Below are 19,073 nucleotides of genomic sequence, written 5' to 3' on the forward strand. Positions count from 1 at the left end.
CATTCACATGATGTTTAACATCTGACATGATGTAGTATAAATTACTTAGAAGTTCTAAGTAAAGCACATACTGATATTTCAATATTATTGTTTGAGTGAAATGTAATGCAAAGGAAATTTCAATTAAATTGATATTACTCAACCTTTTACTAACCAAGTTAAAATCTCTTTTTTTTTTTGTTGTTGTTACTTTCACTTGACTAGGTCAAGTAAAGTTTACTTAATTCCATATTCCAAGTAAATTAAACTTAAATATTTCTAATTAAAGCTACTGACAAATATGTTTAGGTTTTTACTTGGCAAATCATTGTAAATTTACTAGCATTTTCTGAGTGAAAAAAGTTAGCTAGCTTTTTTCAAGTAAATCCTACTCCAAATTTTTTTCAGTGCAGGTCAGATTTTTGTGGAAACCGTCATACACATACACTACCATTCAAAAGGTTAAAAATTGTATTAATCAAGGATGCATTAAATTTATCAAGAAATGTATAATGTTACAAAAGATTATTTTTCTTTCTATTCAATAGATACTTTCTATTCAAAGAATCATGATTTTTTTTTTTTACAAAAACACAAAGCAGCAAAAACAATTTTCAACATTGATAACAATAAGAACCAATAGCAATAATTGGATACAGATAATAATTAATCATCAAATCATCATATAGTAATGATTTCTGAAGGATCATGTGACACTGAAGACTGGAGTAATGATGCTGAAAATTCACAGGAATAAATTACACTTTACTATATATTCACATAGAAAACTGCCGTTTTAAATAATAATATTTCACTGTTTTACTGTATTTTTATTTTTTTTAAATGCAGCTTTGGTGAGCAGAAGAGACTCTTTCAAAAACAAAATTATTCCAAAATTTTACATGTACATGAGGATGCCAACAATTTGGTAAAATGAAGCAGCAGCGACACATTGATGTGAATATAATATATAAAACACAGTGATCAGTCACTTTCAGCTCATCCAAAAACAAAACCATGTCAATAATTATATCAAACTACTGCAGATCTGAATAAAACAAAAGCGTTGAACTTCAGGAGTTTGTCATAATGTAGCATTACAGCGACACCTAGTGGTGAAACAACTGCAGAAACAAGTCAAGCATTTTGTTCTTTTAAAATGTTTATTATTGTGTTGGGACAATGGATATGAGTAATATTTCATCTTTTCCAGTGTACACCAGATCATTACACATACGCACGTGTCAGTGTCCACATGCAGACATGCGTGTTCACCGCATCATATAGAGCAGACCTTCCATGATGTCAACAGAAATCAACATAACGGTGGATTTTTACAGAATTTTCTTTTTTTTTTTTCAGATTCCACAAGAAGAATCATCAGTCTGTGCAAAACTGAAGTAAAAACACCGTTTCAATCATCAGGTTGTGATATTTTCAGATCTTCCTGCTGAAACTGCACTGGAAAACACATCTGGTTAGTCACATGATCACTGTTCTTCACGTTGAGAGACTAAAAGAACAAAGACCGGCTCTGGAAAGCATGAATTCAGCCTTAATAAAAATTAAAAAATGATAATTTACTCGCCCTCATGTCCTTCCAAACCCGGTCTCCTGTGAAAGCCTAAAGGAGACGTTTGGCAGAATGTTCACGCTGCTCTTCTGCTGAGCGAACGTATCGTGAAAGACCCACAGAAGGAAGTCAACGGTTTGCAGTGACGTGAATGCAGACAGAACAAGCGTTTCTGACGATTATTCTTCTTCTTTCACATGAGATTCAGCATTTCCTCTCCAACTCTGGAAATATGATCACGTTCAGTCAATGGCACCAGATTCTGTGCAAGCTTGTTTCCGCCACAGGATAAAAAACTGTTTTTTTTAAAAGATAAGTGGGTATTATCTCACAATTCTGACTTTTTCTTGCAACTGCAATTATGATTTTATTTTATTTTTCACAGATAGTTCTGACCTTTTTTATATAAACATGCAATTCTGACTTTTTTCTCAGAATTGTTAAACAATTGAGAGAGAAAAAATCTGAATTGCAGTTGCAAGAAAAAAAAGTCATAATTTTGAGTTTATATATATAAAAAAAGGTCGGAAATTATCTATAAAAAAGTTTTTTTTCTGTTGTTTATATCTCACAATTCTGACTTTTTTTTATAAATAATTCTGACCTTTTTAATATAAACTCACAATTCTGACTTTTTTTCGTGCAACCGCATTTCAGAATTCTTTTTTTTTTACAGATAATTCTGACCTTTTTTATATAAACTTACAGTTCTGACTTTTTTCTCAGAAGTGCGAGATTTAAAAAAATTTAGATTTTTTTTTTTTTACTTTTACTTGCAACTTATATCTTGCAATTCTGACTTTACATAAACTGTCAATTCCAAGTCAGTCCGAGACAAAGTTGCAATTACCATTATTACTATTTTTTTATTTCATGGCAAAAACGAGCTCCCAATGAGTTTCCCTAAAAGCTACTGTGTGTTTGATTGTTTGATTGGTTAGTAAAAAAATACAATTTTACAAAAATTGAAGACAAAGTTGAAAGCAAAAGGCAAAACGAGTGTCTCTTGGTAGTTGGCAGATCAGCACGTGTTTGGTCCATAAAGTGGCCGTCAATAACAAGAGCATGAGAACACGTGATGTTCTCCGACGTCCTGATTGGCCGCATCAACACTCACGCTTGGCCTTATTGGTTTGATCCCACAGCCGCGTGAAACGTGGACGACGAAGAACGAAAACATCTCACTCTCCATTTTAAAATTCTCGTGGCAGGAAAAAAAGACAAAAGTGCGATGCCACTTGAATCCAGTCCTGCTAAAACATTGAGTTTGTCTCCCGAAGTCCAAACGGGCTCATCGTTAGTAAATCTCTAGATATATCTCTCATTACTAGTCTCTGACGGGTTGGTTGAAGTATGTTAAGTTCTCTGGCTCTTGTCAGTTCAGTGGCGTTTTGTCTAAGAGTGTGTGTGTGTGTGTGTGTGTGTGTGTGTGTGTGTGTGTGTGTGTGTGTGTGTGTGTGTGTGTGTGTGTGTGTGTGTGTGTGTTCAGTCCATTAGCAGCACTTCTTCTTGCGTTTGCTGCTCTTACTCAGTTTGATCACTTCGCTCTGCTGTTGCTGCTGTTTGGCCACCGACTCTTTCCGGGTCTTCAGGACGAGCTCAGTGACACAGTTGAACATCTGACATGAAGACGGACAGAACATTCGTCAGGTTTAATCAATGAAAACAATGCATTTCTGAACATTAAATGTGTTTGAAAAATGATATGCAAGGGTTTGAAATTAACACCCGCCAAATGCGTGTACAAATCAACAGTGGCGGGTGACGCTGTACTTATGCTCGTGTATAGCCCAAATCTGCGCGGATTTAGCGCAAACACTCGAGAGTCATCATGATATATTAAACACAGCTTATTGTGCAGAATATATGGCTTTCTTGAACACACTCGTCACTACGCAACAAATAACGGCGCTCTTGTTCATTTGCATTGAAGCAATAGCGAAGATTGTATTGATCTGTCCACATAAAACACATTTTTGGTGAAAAGGATGAAAGAAGACGATTTTGAAATGCATGAAATCCAAATTGTATAATATATATACTTGTGATGTATGGTTAATTTCTTTTTTCTTTTGGCTTATAGAAGTTCTGAATGGCCGGGAACTTAAAAATTTAGTAGCCAAAGTGGCCGGTGAGTGAAAAAGTTAATTTTTTAAACCCTGATTATATGAAACAAAGGACCAGACTAGACAATATCATTGGAATCACATTCAAGAGTGAAGCTAATGAACAATAAAAACAATGACAGCCAATCAGAACCTATCCTGCGTTCAGCGCTATAAATGTAGTTTTTCTTAAGGCTACGGTGTTGCATTACTTTTTAGGTACTAAAGAATTTTTGTAACTTGATAACATTCACATGTAAATAGATATATATTAGAAAACTTACATCCTCCACGTTGACGTTCTCCTTGGCGCTGGTCTCGTACAGTCGGATGCCCATCTGCTCAGCAAACTTCTGCGCGTCATTGGTCTCCACCACTTTAGAGGCGGGGTCGTCATTCTTATTACCCACTGAATTCAGACCACATGACCATTAAAACCAAATATAACCAATAACAAAAACAACAGTCACATCTTAAAGATGCAGTAAGCAGTAGGGGGCGTGTCCACTCATGATGGGGGAGGAGAGAGATTGAGCCAATCAGCAGTAGGGGGTGTGTCTACGCAAAATGGGGAGGAGAGAGTGAGCCAACTAGCAGTAGGGGGCGTGTCCACTTATGATGGAGAGGAGAGTGAGCCAATCACAGTAGGGGGCGTGTCCACTTATGATGGAGAGGAGAGTGAGCCAATCAGCAGTAGGGGGCGTGTCCACTTATGATGGAGAGGAGATTGAGCCAATCAGCAGTAGGGGGCGTGTCCACTCATAATGGGGAGGAGAGAGAGTGAGCCAATCGGTAGTAGGAGGAGTGTCCACTCATAATGGGGAGGAGAGAGAGAGCCAATCGGTAGTAGGGGGCGTGTCCACTCATAATGGGGAGGAGAGAGAGTGAGCCAATCGGTAGTAGGGGGTGTGTCCACTCATGATGGGGAGGAGAGAGTGAGCCAATCGGTAGTAGGGGGCGTGTCCACTCATGATGGGGAGGAGAGAGAGTGAGCCAATCGGTAGTAGGGGGCGTGTCCACTCATGATGGGGAGGAGAGAGAGTGAGCCAATCGGTAGTTTGGCTCAATCGGTAGTTTGGCTCATCTCATGATGGGGAGGAGAGAGAGTGAGCCAATCGGTAGTAGGGGGCGTGTCCACTCATGATGGGGAGGAGAGAGAGTGAGCCAATCGGTAGTTTGGCTTACTCTCGGTAGTTTGGCTCATCTCATGATGGGGAGGAGAGAGAGTGAGCCAATCGGTAGTAGGGGGCGTGTCTGCTCATGATGGGAGGAGAGAGAGTGAGCCAATCGGTAGTAGGGGGCGTGTCCGCTCATGATGGGGAGGAGAGAGAGTGAGACAATCTGTAGTAGGGGGCGTGTCCGCTCATGATGGGGAGGAGAGAGAGTGAGCCAATCGGTAGTAGGGGGTGTGTTCACTCATGATGGGAAGGAGAGAGAGTGAGCCAATCGGTAGTAGGGGGGGTGTCCACTCATGATGGGGAGTAGAGAGAGTGAGCCAATCGGTAGTAGGGGGCGTGTCCACTCATGATGGGGAGGAGAGAGAAAGTGAAAGTAACACGTGATGGCCAAGTATGGTAACCCATACTTGGAATTTGACCTCTGCATTTAACCCATCCAAGTAAGTGCACACACATTAAGAGCAGAGTAGTGAGTAGTGAACACACACACACTGCAAACGTGGATACACACACCCGGAGCAGCGGGCAGCCTTGAGTGGCGCCCGGGGAGCGATTGGGGGTTAGGTGCCTTGCTCAAGGACACCTCAGTCATATTCCTGCCGGTACTGGAATCGAACCAGCAACCTTTGGGTCACCAGTCCAGCTCTGTTACCATTAGGCCATGACTGCCCCCAAGAGTGAGCCAATCGGTAGTAGGGGGCGTGTCCGCTCATGATGGGGAGGAGAGAGTGAGCCAATCGGTAGTAGGGGGCGTGTCCACTCATGATGGGGAGGAGAGAGAGTGAGCCAATCGGTAGTAGGGGGCGTGTCCGCTCATGATGGGGAGGAGAGAGTGAGCCAATCGGTAGTAGGGGGCGTGTCCACTCATGATGGGGAGGAGAGAGAGTGAGCCAATCGGTAGTAGGGGGCATGTCCACTCATGATGGGGAGGAGAGAGAGTGAGCAAGATGGAGGTTTGAAGAAAGAGAGATGGCTGAGAGACATTACAAAAGAGGAATATGAGAAGGGTTATGATCAGGCAAGAGTTTTAGGACCCGTGTTAATATTAGTGACTAATATTAGTGATTAGTAATTATAATGACTTGACTTCCAGTGCTGGAGAGACCTGAGCAGGAAGGCCTGAAAACAGACACCGGGGTTCCAATTGTTTGTAAATACTCTAGTATACTATATGTTCATTTTTTGTTCTTCCTTGTTGTTCATTCATCATCTTCGCGAAGCATTATTTTGCTTCGTTTCAGCAATGATAAAGAGACATCCACTCATGCATTGGGGGCGGAGTAGTGAAGGGAGGGGCGTGTCTGTTTGGGTTGATTGCAAATATCAACAGTGTTTCTCAGAAATCGCTTACTGCACCTTTAGTTAATAGCAAAGTAACCACACATTGATCATCAAGAGTTCATAACATGGTAAAAGGCAGAATCTGATAAAATACCATCAAAAAAAAATCTAATTCTTATTTCATCTCCAAAATATTAAAAATCAAAGAAATAGATTAAAGATAAAGAATATTATGTCTATTTTTAGGACTATTCTGTTTTTTTGTATTGTGTAATTAAAGTCTAACACATTTTCTTCCAAAAAATCTCATAAAATATAAGAAATAATAGTAAAAAAAACTACAAATTGACCATAATTTTCCTCATAGGTAGTTGAGATAAATTTTACCATTCTTTAAAAAAAAACTTTAAATTTATAAAACCATGAACAAATAGAAATTTCATATCACATTAATAGCATTACAATCATGTATGCATAACATTAAAATTGTGCGAGCACTTTTTACGAGCACAAATTCATTAAGAGATCCATGAAACATTAATACTTTTATAAATGTATTTGTCACAACGCATGAGCATCTAAAGTGAGCTAGTGGAGACAAAAAGATGAAAAAACATCTTAAACATTTAAAATAGTGTATCTTATAAATCTTCAAGGATAAAAATATGTAAAATATGTACAATATGTACAACTTTTTTTGCATGAAACAGGAGGACCAGGACATTTCTTTGTGAAATTCATCCAAAAAAGCAACAATCTATTTACCTAATATTCGACAAACGTCGTCACAGTTTTGATTGATTTCATGAAGCCAACGTTTGACGTTCACGAACGACTCTGCGCTGCTGACGTCATAAACAACTATAACGCCCTGTGTGCCTCTGTAGTACCTGAAAGAGATCACATGACACAAACAAACATAAAAACACAATAAAAGTCCTGATCTGAGATCAGCCACGGACACACTGATCAACAATAATGTAGTGACAATTAAAGTAGTTGATGAAAAGTAGGGCAATTTAAAACCATCATGTTAATGGGTGTAAATCGGACAGTTCATCACGATACGATATTGATTCTCTCAGCCAGCGATACAATATTTGCCGATACCTCAAAAAATTCTGCGGTATGATTACGATTCGATTCAGGGCTATATCGATTGATTTATCGATATTTAGATATTATGTGTCAAGTTTACACAACCAGTTACGTTTTTATTAACTCACAAATGCAACCGAAATGTATAACATGAACGTTTAATTAAACTCTTTGAAAATTGCACACCCTTTCCCAATTGGGACGTTTATAACAGAAGTGTTAATTTTCATAAATCATGTTTTTTTTATTATTATTATTATTGTGCGTTCCAAGTAATATCAATCAAACTGCAGCTGGGTTATTTTGATTAAGTAGTAATAACTCAAAAAATACAGGTAACTTACAAAATTAAAGTTCATTGAAAGTATGTGTTTTATATATTAAGTTTGTTTTTTTGCAAAACCATTGGCATAGTTTTATTTCAGTTAGCCTAACAGCTGGTATGATTAGCATTGAGAGATGATCTTAACTGAAATAACACCATGCCAATCTCTTTCTATATATATATAAGCCCAAGGGAACTTTATCAGGATGCATAGTATCCGGATCCATGGGTTGTGTCCTGACTTATGCAACCTGTATTTTAAGGAAGAACATTTATTTATTTACGACACATTATTCATTCACAAAGAAAATTGGTGTCCTTAAAGCTTGGATTTTTCCTCATTTTTTTAATTAAGGCATTAAGATCAATTTCCAAAAGATGATTTTTTATTCCTCTTTTTAGTCAACTTTAGCATGGGTGTGTTCACTTTAGGGATGGGACGGTGTGACAAATTCATATCACGATTATAGTGACCGAAATTATCGTGATTATCAATATTATCACGGTTTTGTTAAAACAAGATGAAAGTGTTAAAAAAAGAACTGATGCTCACACTGAAAACATTTCAACAAGTTTTATATTTGAGAATCAACAAACAACAAGTAAAACGAGCAGCTCTATGCACTTTTCAAAGTAAGATTCTATTCTGTGGCATTTCCTTCCTTATAATGGCCGTCGTCAATAGCAACATATTATAACACAGCGCACACATCCATGTATCACAACGGACGCGCGCTCTCATTTCATTCAAATACAACTTGTCATCTTGAATCTCTGTTTTTGATTGTATTGAAAATGAAATCAGAGTTGATTTATTGTTTACAGAATTTGATAATATTGTTGTGATCATCTTGTCTGGACGAGTTTTGTACACTGTAAAAATGGATTTAACAGGTAAGAATAGAGACATTCATCTCTATTCAATATGTCCCCGTAATTATGTGGTAAAAAAAAAATTCGGTGTTATAAGTGTAACGTTACAATGAATATACATTATTATCATCTCTTAAATGTCACTCTTAATAGTCTTGTTTGAACGTGTTCGTTCGTCTTTGGCTCAAAGCCACTTGCTGCGAACTTTACTTTGCGGAAGCTTCAAGTTTATTTCAAGTGAGTGAGATAAAATATTTCAACTCAAAACAACATTTTGTGCGCAATTATTTCCCAGACGTAGTTTTAGTATTGAGATCAAAGTTAACTTGCCTTGCGTTCGCTACAACAGTGGGTGATGGTCACACAGGCGGCTCGGCAGATTTGAAGTGTTTACCTCTATCACTGCGACTTTTTTTGTGCATGTTCTGCAGACAGAGTAACCATCCTCGATTAAGTTTCTCTCAGGATTTTTGTAAATGCCAAAATATGACCACACCTCAGATTTGGTCCTCTTAAAGGGCTGAATAATCTCCCGAACACGGTCACCGCCTTCCGCCATTCCTTCTCGAATAAAAAGAAAAACCTCAACATTGCGCGCCTGCGTCAGACTGTTGCTGGCTGGACAGGATTTATAGTGAGTTATTAAAATCGCGATAATCAAACACGGTTTTAATGATAATTGAATTTTAAACGATATTACTAACCGCCAGTACATTTTATCGTGGTTTATAGTGAAACCGGTAATCGTCCCATCCCTAGTTCACTTGTGCTAAGCACTGTAGGTGTATCGTCCCGGCCCTTGTGGACAATACTGACAATTACCATCATGTTTCTAAGATTCTATGAATATAAGCAAAAAAATGCAAACATAATAAGAAATTATAACATATTCAATTTCTTCCACAGGGTTCAGTCAATCTTGTCAGGCGTCTATTTCAGCAGAGAAAATTAACGTTAAACACACACCGGCAGACAGTACAGTGAGTAAACCAAAATACGGGCTTTGGCGTAAATGGACGTTATGTGAGGATGTGGAGTGTCAAAATAAATGTACCGTATATATATATATTTTAAGCATCGTTAGACGTTAGATCGATGCATCAATCCATATCGATGTATTGTTACAACCCTAATCATGTTGAACAGTGCGCATCTGAAATGTCCCAGCTCAAGGAAATAATACATTATTTATCAGCTTTAATATATCGGCCAAATCTTCTTATCGGGCCGATAACATTAAAAATGAACTTAAATTAGCCGATACTGATATGGTGCCCGAAATATCGTACATCCCTAATGAAAAGCTAATAATAAAAATGTAAAATTAAAATAAATTAAATAATCGATTATTACTAAAAAAGATGGAATATTTTGGTTACCTGCACGTCATATGACCAATTAATCAACACCAAAGAACTGTAAACATGCAAATTTGTTGTTAAATTATTGAAATATTAACTTCAACTCTCTGGAGGAGTAAGTAGAGTAACTATTTCAGCTCAAAAAGGTTCGGCTGACAAAAAAAAAAAGTTTGAGAATCGCCGATTTAAAGGATTAAACAGCCTCAACGAAGAAACTGGGCTGGAACGCACGGCATTCACAAAATGCTGCCAATAAAACTCATTTGCCATGTTTAAATCCTAAAAACAGCCTGAAAAAGTGAAACGTCAGTCAGTTTGGAACAAGAGACAAGGACTCCACTTTAACTGATACCTAATGACACTTTCACTTCCTGTGAATGACATCATCACTGACAGGAAGTGGTCATTTTCCACGAGACACACATCATCAGATGTTCCCATGTCTGAACATTGGTGATTTGACACTTGCAGAACAAAGAGAGAGATGCGTGTTGTTTCGAAGGCGTCAGCTGTTCTAATGTTTGTAAAATCTTTCCCCGTGAGCCGTGACAGAGTTGATTCTGAGCTGAAATTCACTTGTTGTAATAAGAGAGCGTGTCACGATCATCACTGCGCTCCACATACCAGCAAACACCATCAACAGCGTCTTTGTGGAGCGCAGATTCACTCGCCGTGTCCTACACAACACTGAACATATACATCTAGCCGGTCAGAGAGCCTCTTCTGCGAGAAACACAGCTTGTGTTAGAGTCGGGCGAGAAAACATATCGAGATCGCAATCAAATGTACTCGATATTGATTAATCTAACAGCAAGAAATAAAAACACGAACACAGGCAGCCAGTTCATGTGAATAATAATGATTTCTGAATGAATTAAAGGCGCGGTTTCATCTGACACACACACACACACACATTCACACACACACACTCAAACTAGGGCTGCAGGATTTGTGGAAAATGTCATGTTACGATTATTGAGGTCAATATTGCGATTGTGATGGCGATATAATAAACAAATGGTTTCGTGAGTTAACTTGCTTGGTTCTGAAGCAGTGCACACACAGATTAATGATAATTCTGACATGTGTATTTCACAACTCAAACTAGCAACAACAACTAAATGCTTGATAACACCTATAATGATCAATAAGCCATTGATGTCTGGATAAAAATGACCACCCAACCTCCCCTCCCCATTTCAATTTTTTTTTTTAATTTGTAACATTTTATCAAACACACACTCAAACACTCACACAAACACACACACTCACTCAAACACACACACTCACACAAACACTCACACAAACACTCACACAAACTCAAACACTCACTCAAACACACACACTCACACAAACACTCACACAAACACTCACACAAACACTCACACAAACACACACACTCACTCAAACACACACACTCACACAAACACTCACACAAACACTCACACAAACACACACACTCACTCAAACACACACACTCACACAAACACTCACACAAACACTCACACAAACTCAAACACTCACTCAAACACACACACTCACACAAACACTCACACAAACACTCACACAAACACTCACACAAACACTCACACAAACACTCACACAAACACACACACAAACACTCACACAAACACACACTCAAACACTCACACAAACACACACTCAAACACTCATACAAACACTCACACAAACACTCACACAAACACTCACACAAACACTCACACAAACACTCACTCAAACACACACTCAAACACACACTCAAACACACACTCAAACACTCACTCAAACACACACTCAAACACACACTCAAACACACACTCAAACACACACTCAAACACACACTCAAACACACACTCAAACACACACTCAAACACACACATAAACAAACTAAGACAGACACACACACGCACTCACTCAAACACACACACACTCACTCAAACACACACACTCACTCACTCACTCAAACACACATACACACTCAAACACACACTCACTCACTCAAACACACACACACTCACTCAAACACACACACACTCACTCACTCAAACACACACACTCACTCACTCACTCAAACACACATACACACTCAAACACACACTCACTCACTCAAACACACACACACACTCAAACACTCAAACACACACACACACACACACACACACACACACACACACACACACTCAAACACACACACACACACTCAAACACACACACACTCAAACACACACACACAAACTCAAACACACACACACACACTCACTCAAGCACACACACACACACTCACTCACTCAAACACACACATACACTCACTCAAACACACACACACACACACACACTCAAACACACACACTCAAACACACACACTCAAACACACACACTCAAACACACACTCACTCACTCACTCACTCACTCACTCACTTAAACACACACACACTCACTCAAACACACACACACACTCAAACACACACACACACACTCAAACACACACTCACTCAAAAACACACTCACTCAAACACACACACACACTCAAACACACACACACACACACTCAAACACACACACACACTCAAACACACACTCACTCAAACACACACTCACTCAAACACACACACACTCAAACACACACACACACTCAAACACACACTCACTCAAACACACACACACACTCAAACACACACTCACTCAAACACACACTCACACTCACTCAAACACACACACACACTCAAACACACACACACACACACACACACACTCTCAAACACACACACAAACTCACTCACTCAAACACACACACTCACTCACTCAAACACACACACACTCACTCAAACACACACAAACACACACACTCACTCACTCAAACACACACACACTCACTCAAACACACACACACTCACTCAAACACACACACACTCACTCAAACACACACACACTCACTCAAACACACACACACTCACTCAAACACACACACACTCACTCAAACACACACACACTGCATCTCAATATATGAGCACACGAGCTGCTTTATAAGTCCCTTCACAAGCTTTTTCTCGTTTAATTTGAGAAAAACTGCCGTCAAAAATACACACGCCAAACACTTAAGTATCCGAAAACATACATCTCCGAGTAATAAAAGTAATATTACCAGTTTATGATTATTTTATCACACAACCAAGAAATAATTTCATCCATGTCCTAAATGTATACAGTACTGTTGTGCAGCAACTGATTTGAGAAATGCAGTTTTTATATTAACTCATTGTTGTATTTTCATTTGATTAAATTTTAAAAGCTTGATTAAATTGTTACAATTTTATATAAACTTGTAGTAAATCATACAACACAGAATTTGTGGAAAAATATGGATTCCCTAAATTAAAAGGCAGCTCATGAGAGTTTAATTGTGAACAAACAAGTTTAAATATTTACATTCATTCTCCAAGTCTAACAAACATGTGAAAAGTATTTCCTTCCCAATCAATGGTTCATGAATATCGTGATAAATATCGATACTGTATGATATGGGGAAAAAATATTGTTATAATGTTATAACCCAGCCCTGCTGGTATTGACACGGATTTCACAAATCAATTATAAAGCTAATTTAATGCGATTTATCGATTCATTTGGAAATATTTCAGGCTAAATTCTCAACTAACGCTGTACACTTTTTACAGCAATATAATATTACAGGTTCAAATTAACAACACAGCACAAAACTATTAAACTGAATTGCTGTTTGTAGTCAGAAATCATAATTAACACTGAAAACTTACTATGATCAAACTGACAAAAAAGTTTTATTTACACATTAACTGAAAAAAACTAAAAGATTTGGGGATTTTTCAATCAATATTGAGATATTTTTACATCTCCTTTTGTCTTTCTCAAAAGATAAGGTTTGAAACATGAAGGTTTTAATTTATTTATCACTTTAAAGAACGACAAGATGTAATGCTACTCTAACCACAGTTCTTGTCTCTCTATATGGATGAAAACATGTAAAGCATGAAGTCAAGCATCAGTGAATGGAAACTGAATGTATTGAGCATCAAAAGGAAGGCTGTGGTTTTTCTACAGACTGAAAGAGGAAATAAAACCTGCTGCGTCTCCATTTGCCTGGCGTTCATCATCTCTCAATGAACATTTAGATTTTATTACTTTATTATAAAAATATTACTTTTACCACTGAAACACCTCATTTTAAGACTTATTTCCTCGATGGTATTCTAAGAATCACAGCTGGATTACAAGGAAACGAACAGCCGGCATATGATCTTTTAAAGATAATTTAACTTTATTGTACACACTTTTTTTAAGCATTATCGCATATCGAATATCGCATTATTTAAAGAGTTATCGCATATCGAATATCGCATTATTTAAAGAGTTATCGCATATCAAATATCGCATTATTTAAAGAGTTATCGCATATTGAATATCGCATTATTTAAAGAGTTATCGCATATCAAATATCGCATTATTTAAAGAGTTATCGCATATCGAATATCGCATTATTTAAAGAGTTATCGCATATCAATATCGCATTATTTAAAGTTATCGCATATCAAATATCGCATTATTTAAAGAGTTATCGCATATCAAATATCGCATTATTTAAAGAGTTATCGCATATCAAATATCGCATTATTTAAAGAGTTATCGCATATCAAATATCACATTATTTAAAGAGTTATCGCATATCAAATATCGCATTATTTAAAGAGTTATCGCATATCAAATATCGCATTATTTAAAGAGTTATCGCATATCAATATCACATTATTTAAAGAGTTATCGCATATCAAATATCGCATTATTTAAAGAGTTATCGCATATCGAATATCGCATTATTTAAAGAGTTATCGCATATCGAATATCGCATTATTTAAAGAGTTATCGCATATCAATATCGCATTGTTTAAAGAGTTATCGCATATCAAATATCGCATTATTTAAAGAGTTATCGCATATCAAATATCGCATTATTTAAAGAGTTATCGCATATCAATATCGCATTATTTAAAGAGTTATCGCATATCAAATATCGCATTATTTAAAGAGTTATCGTATATCAAATATCGCATTATTTAAAGAGTTATCGCATATCAAATATCGCATTATTTAAAGAGTTATCGCATATCAAATATCACATTATTTAAAGAGTTATCGCATATCGAATATCGCATTATTTAAAGAGTTATCGCATATCGAATATTGCATTATTTAAAGAGTTATCGCATATCGAATATTGCATTATTTAAAGAGTTATCGCATATCGCATTTTTCTTCAATATCGTACAGCCCTAATTTCTATACGAGTAAACAAAGACACACATTGAACTAGTGCTGCACGATTTGTGTGTGTGTGTGTGTGTGTGTGTGTGTGTGTGTGTGTGTGTGTGTGTGTGTGTGTGTGTGTGTGTGTGTGTGTATTTGCAGTTTCTGATAAAATTGTGATTGCATAATGATATACGTATAATCAAATAATAATATTATTATTATTATTAAATTAAAAAAATATGATTCAAAATCTAAACTATTGTAATATTATATTAATATTTAATAATATATTTTTTAATATAAATATGTATACATATTAAATCATATATAATTAATATTATAATAAGTAATATTATTAATATAATATTTCACAGTAAAAAAATAATAGACCATTTAAGAAAAATACATATTTAATATTCATATGGCTGTCTTATTTTTTATTTTTTATTTTCAGATGTTAAACCATCAAACGTTTGTTTGGGTGTAAAACCGCAACTGTAAAAACCCTTTAAAATAAAAAAAAGAGACAATAATTTTTTTAAATAATTTATAAAGCAAGACAAGCGAGTGTAGATCTTTTGTTTTTATATTTGAAAGCAATGAATATTTTGAAATAAATATATATAAATGATTAAAAATCAAAACTATTGTAATATTATATTAATATTTAATAATCTTAATTAAAGATTAACTTATATATTATATATATGCACACGTATATATATATATATATATTTATGAAATTACATAATTAATATACATATAATATAATAGTTAATTCTATATCATATTATTAGTAATATTATTCATATAATATTTCACTGTAAAGATAAAATAGACATATTAATATTCATATGGCTGTCTTATTTTTCATTTTCAAATGTCAAACCATCCAACTTTTGTTGATCAGCGCTTCTCATTATAAGTTTGTGAAGATGTGTGGCGCATGTTTCGTTCTCAAACGCGTGTTAAAGCGACTCAAACTCACAGCGGATGCAGAGGAACTTCATGTTGAGCACTAACTGTGAATCGAGACGCTGAAAACACGGCGGATCACGTGTAAACGAACACAGCGCTGCGCGTCACTCTCAAACACACAGCGCATGCATTTATTTAATTACATTAAATAAGGGCACACACACTGCCGTTCAAAGGTTTTGGATCGGTAAGATTTTTAATGTTTTTAAAAGAAGTCTTTTCTGCTCACCAAGGCTGTATTTATTTGATTAAAAATATTTTTTTTAAAACAGTAATATTGTTAAATATTGGCAATTTAAAATAACTGTTTTCTATATTAATTTATTTTAAAATGTAATTTATTCCTGTGATCAAAGCTGAATTTTCAGCATCATTACTCCAGTCTTCAGTGTCACATGATCCTTCAGAAATCACTATAATATGATGATTTGATGATCAAGAAACATTCATTTATGATTAATTAATTAATTATTAACAGAATTATTTAATCAAAATTGTTTTTCAGGATTCTTTGATGAATAGAAAGTTCGAAAGAACCGCATTTATTTGAAATATAATCTTTTGTAACAGTATTAAATGTCTTTACTGTCACTTTTGATCAATTTAATGCGTCCTTGATGAATAAAAGTATTGATTTCTTTTATTTATTTACCCCCAAAAAATAAAATAAAAACTCTTACGGACCCCAAACTTTTGAACGGTAGTGTTTAATGTTACAAAAGATTCTATTTCAGATAAACACTGTTTTTTTTTAACTTTCTGTTCATCAAAGAATCCTGAAATAAAAGCGTTAATAACATAAATCTTTCTTGAGCATCAAATCATCATATTATAGTGATTTCTGAAGGATCATGTGACACTGAAGACTGGAGTAATGATGCTGAAAATTCAGCTTTGATCACAGGAATAAATTACATTTTAAAATATATTAAAATAGAAAACAGTTATTTTAAATTGTCATAATATTTAACAAAAATACATTTTTTTTTGCATTTTTAATCAAATAAATGCAGCCTCGGTGAGCAGAAGAGACTTCTTCTAAAACATTAAAAACTTTCGACAGGTAGTGTACACACTCAGACGACTGATTTGACTTTTGCACCTCATTAGGACTCATAGACGCTGTTCTCTAATCTGCATCTCAGGAAGCAGGAAAGCGTGAGTTTAATGCGACTCACGTTGAGGTGATGGTCCTGAATCTCTCCTGTCCGGCTGTATCCCAAATCTGCAACTTGACTTTCTCCCCGTTTATTTCCACCGTGCGAATCTTGAAGTCCACACCGATCGTGGTGATGTAGCTGCCTGCAACGACACACATAAATCAGCATAAAAATCACTAAATGATCCTGGAAATAAGCACAATGCTGCTATCTTTTTTTCTTTTTTGCATAAGTAATCAATTTAACCCTCTATAAATCACCATGCATCTAAACGGATATACTTAGTTTTTAAAGATTTGTAACCTTTATAACTCGCTGTAACCTTACATAACCAGCATTAAATTATGTAGAACAGCATGACCTACAGCAGTGTCCATATGCGTGTGTGTTAGTAATCAGTTTTAGTGACAGTAATGTGGCTCTATATCTTCTTTCACACAGTTAATGTTTGTTAAAAGCACATGTGACGTGTTGATCCTACCCGAAAACGTGTTATCAGCGAATCTCAGGAGTAAACTGCTTTTGCCAACACCTGTGGACAGACAGACAGAGTTTACAGCTTTACACAGAAAACATTAAATGACATTTATAAGCTGTATGTGATGAAAATCTCTTTCTGTGCTCTTATAAAGTCATTATACATTAGGCTACATTATATGTGTGTGAGAGAGAAAGTGTGTGAGTGAGTGAGAGAGAGAAAGTGTGTGTGTGTGTGTATGTGTCATTACATGCCAACATCTCAACATTAAGTAAAATAATTTCTCTGCTTAATATTTAACCCCACATTTGATGCGTTAAATGTATACACCCACTCTGTCGCATACACTTCAAATAATATGCTAATCAGTGTAAAATATTCATATTTTACCTTATTAGATAATAAAAAAGAATTTCAAAACACACCCAGACTGAATGACTTTAAACTCAGTTGGGCGGGCCCATTATATCAGTTAAAGCAGGAACAACAACAATGTTATTTATAAGCTGTCAAATCACCCAAAGTCTGCATTACGTGTGTATCCAGCGCAAAAAGCCCGGGTTAAGTCGTTACAGTGAATGTAAATGTCGTTACAAGTAAGCGACCTGAGGCCTGTTTCCGTTTCTCATCCCCGGTGTTTCCTTACCGCTGTCCCCGATGATGAGCAGCTTGAAGAGGTAATCATAGTCCCGCGCCATGGCCCCCCGCACAACGAGTCCGTTCAGGACCCAAAACACTCCTGCTCCTCCTCTCCCCGCGGAGAGGCTGTCTTGTATGGGCTTTATCGTCTCCCCGGGTTATTTTGAGCGGTGTGTGTGTCTGTGTGTGTGTGTGTGTTTGTTTCGGAGACTCTCACACACCCATCCACACTCACGGCGGATCTGATGCCGCTGCTCGCAGCCGCCGCTCAAACAAACCCCGCCCACTAGAACGCGAGATGACTCACTGCGCATGCGCACAAATCATAGCGCTAGTGCAGAAGATTCTCCAGCAGGGGGAGATAAAGCCGTATGTGTGTGTTTATACACAGTATATTTTGATATTTTTTTACTAGTGTGTGCAGGACACTATAGTTCATTTATGTCAGTGAGGAGAGCAAAATAAAGTAAACTGTGACATATTATACCCAAAAAAATTTCATACAGTGACTACCAGTCAAATTTATACATATTTGGGACCAAAAAGTATTCGGACACTTTGAGCTGATCATGTTTTGCTGAAGTGTTTTTTCTTTAATAACTAATGCACCTTTTTACACCACAGACTGAACAACATGAAGCATGGTATTATATGGTATTAAACTGGTATTATCTAATTTTGTAGTTAAATTTAACAGCTGACAGATATTCAACATCATTCATGTGTGAGAGTCTAACAGAAGGACGGACAAAACCAGTCAAATAT

General features: G+C 36.4%; 1 protein-coding gene across 3 annotated transcripts; it reads right to left on the reverse strand.

The window, feature by feature from the left end:
* Positions 1-1,123: 1,123 nt before the first annotated feature.
* On the reverse strand, positions 1,124-18,603 carry rab35a (RAB35, member RAS oncogene family a). 3 transcript variants are annotated; one of them, XM_077223191.1, is made up of 7 exons: positions 18,316-18,580; positions 17,673-17,723; positions 17,210-17,333; positions 6,882-7,006; positions 3,942-4,066; positions 3,042-3,171; positions 1,124-2,985 (listed from the first exon to the last, which is right to left on the reverse strand). In XM_077223191.1, exons 1-6 carry the CDS (start codon positions 18,365-18,367, stop codon positions 3,046-3,048), a joined length of 603 nt encoding a protein of 200 aa, XP_077079306.1. In that variant the 5' UTR covers positions 18,368-18,580; the 3' UTR covers positions 1,124-2,985; positions 3,042-3,045. The 3 variants fall into 3 exon arrangements, with proteins under 3 accessions (XP_077079306.1, XP_077079295.1, XP_077079284.1); XM_077223180.1 differs by having other exon boundaries at positions 1,124-2,989; XM_077223169.1 differs by having other exon boundaries at positions 1,124-3,171; positions 18,316-18,603.
* Positions 18,604-19,073: the final 470 nt, after the last annotated feature.

Source organism: Siphateles boraxobius, unplaced genomic scaffold (assembly GCF_051911475.1).
Source record: "Siphateles boraxobius isolate OS27281-9 unplaced genomic scaffold, OSU_SipBor_1 120, whole genome shotgun sequence".
NCBI classification, from domain to species: Eukaryota; Metazoa; Chordata; class Actinopteri; order Cypriniformes; family Leuciscidae; genus Siphateles; species Siphateles boraxobius.

Excerpts from the sequence above, each read along its gene's own strand:
- rab35a (XM_077223169.1), bottom strand. The coding sequence starts at position 18,367 with ATGGCGCGGGACTATGATTACCTCTTCAAGCTGCTCATCATCGGGGAC. Across the intron at positions 17,724-18,315 it reads GCTCATCATCGGGGACAGCG|GTGTTGGCAAAAGCAGTTTA; the intron begins GTAAGGAAACAC and ends GTCTGTCCACAG. Across the intron at positions 17,334-17,672 it reads CGCTGATAACACGTTTTCGG|GCAGCTACATCACCACGATC; the intron begins GTAGGATCAACA and ends GTGTCGTTGCAG.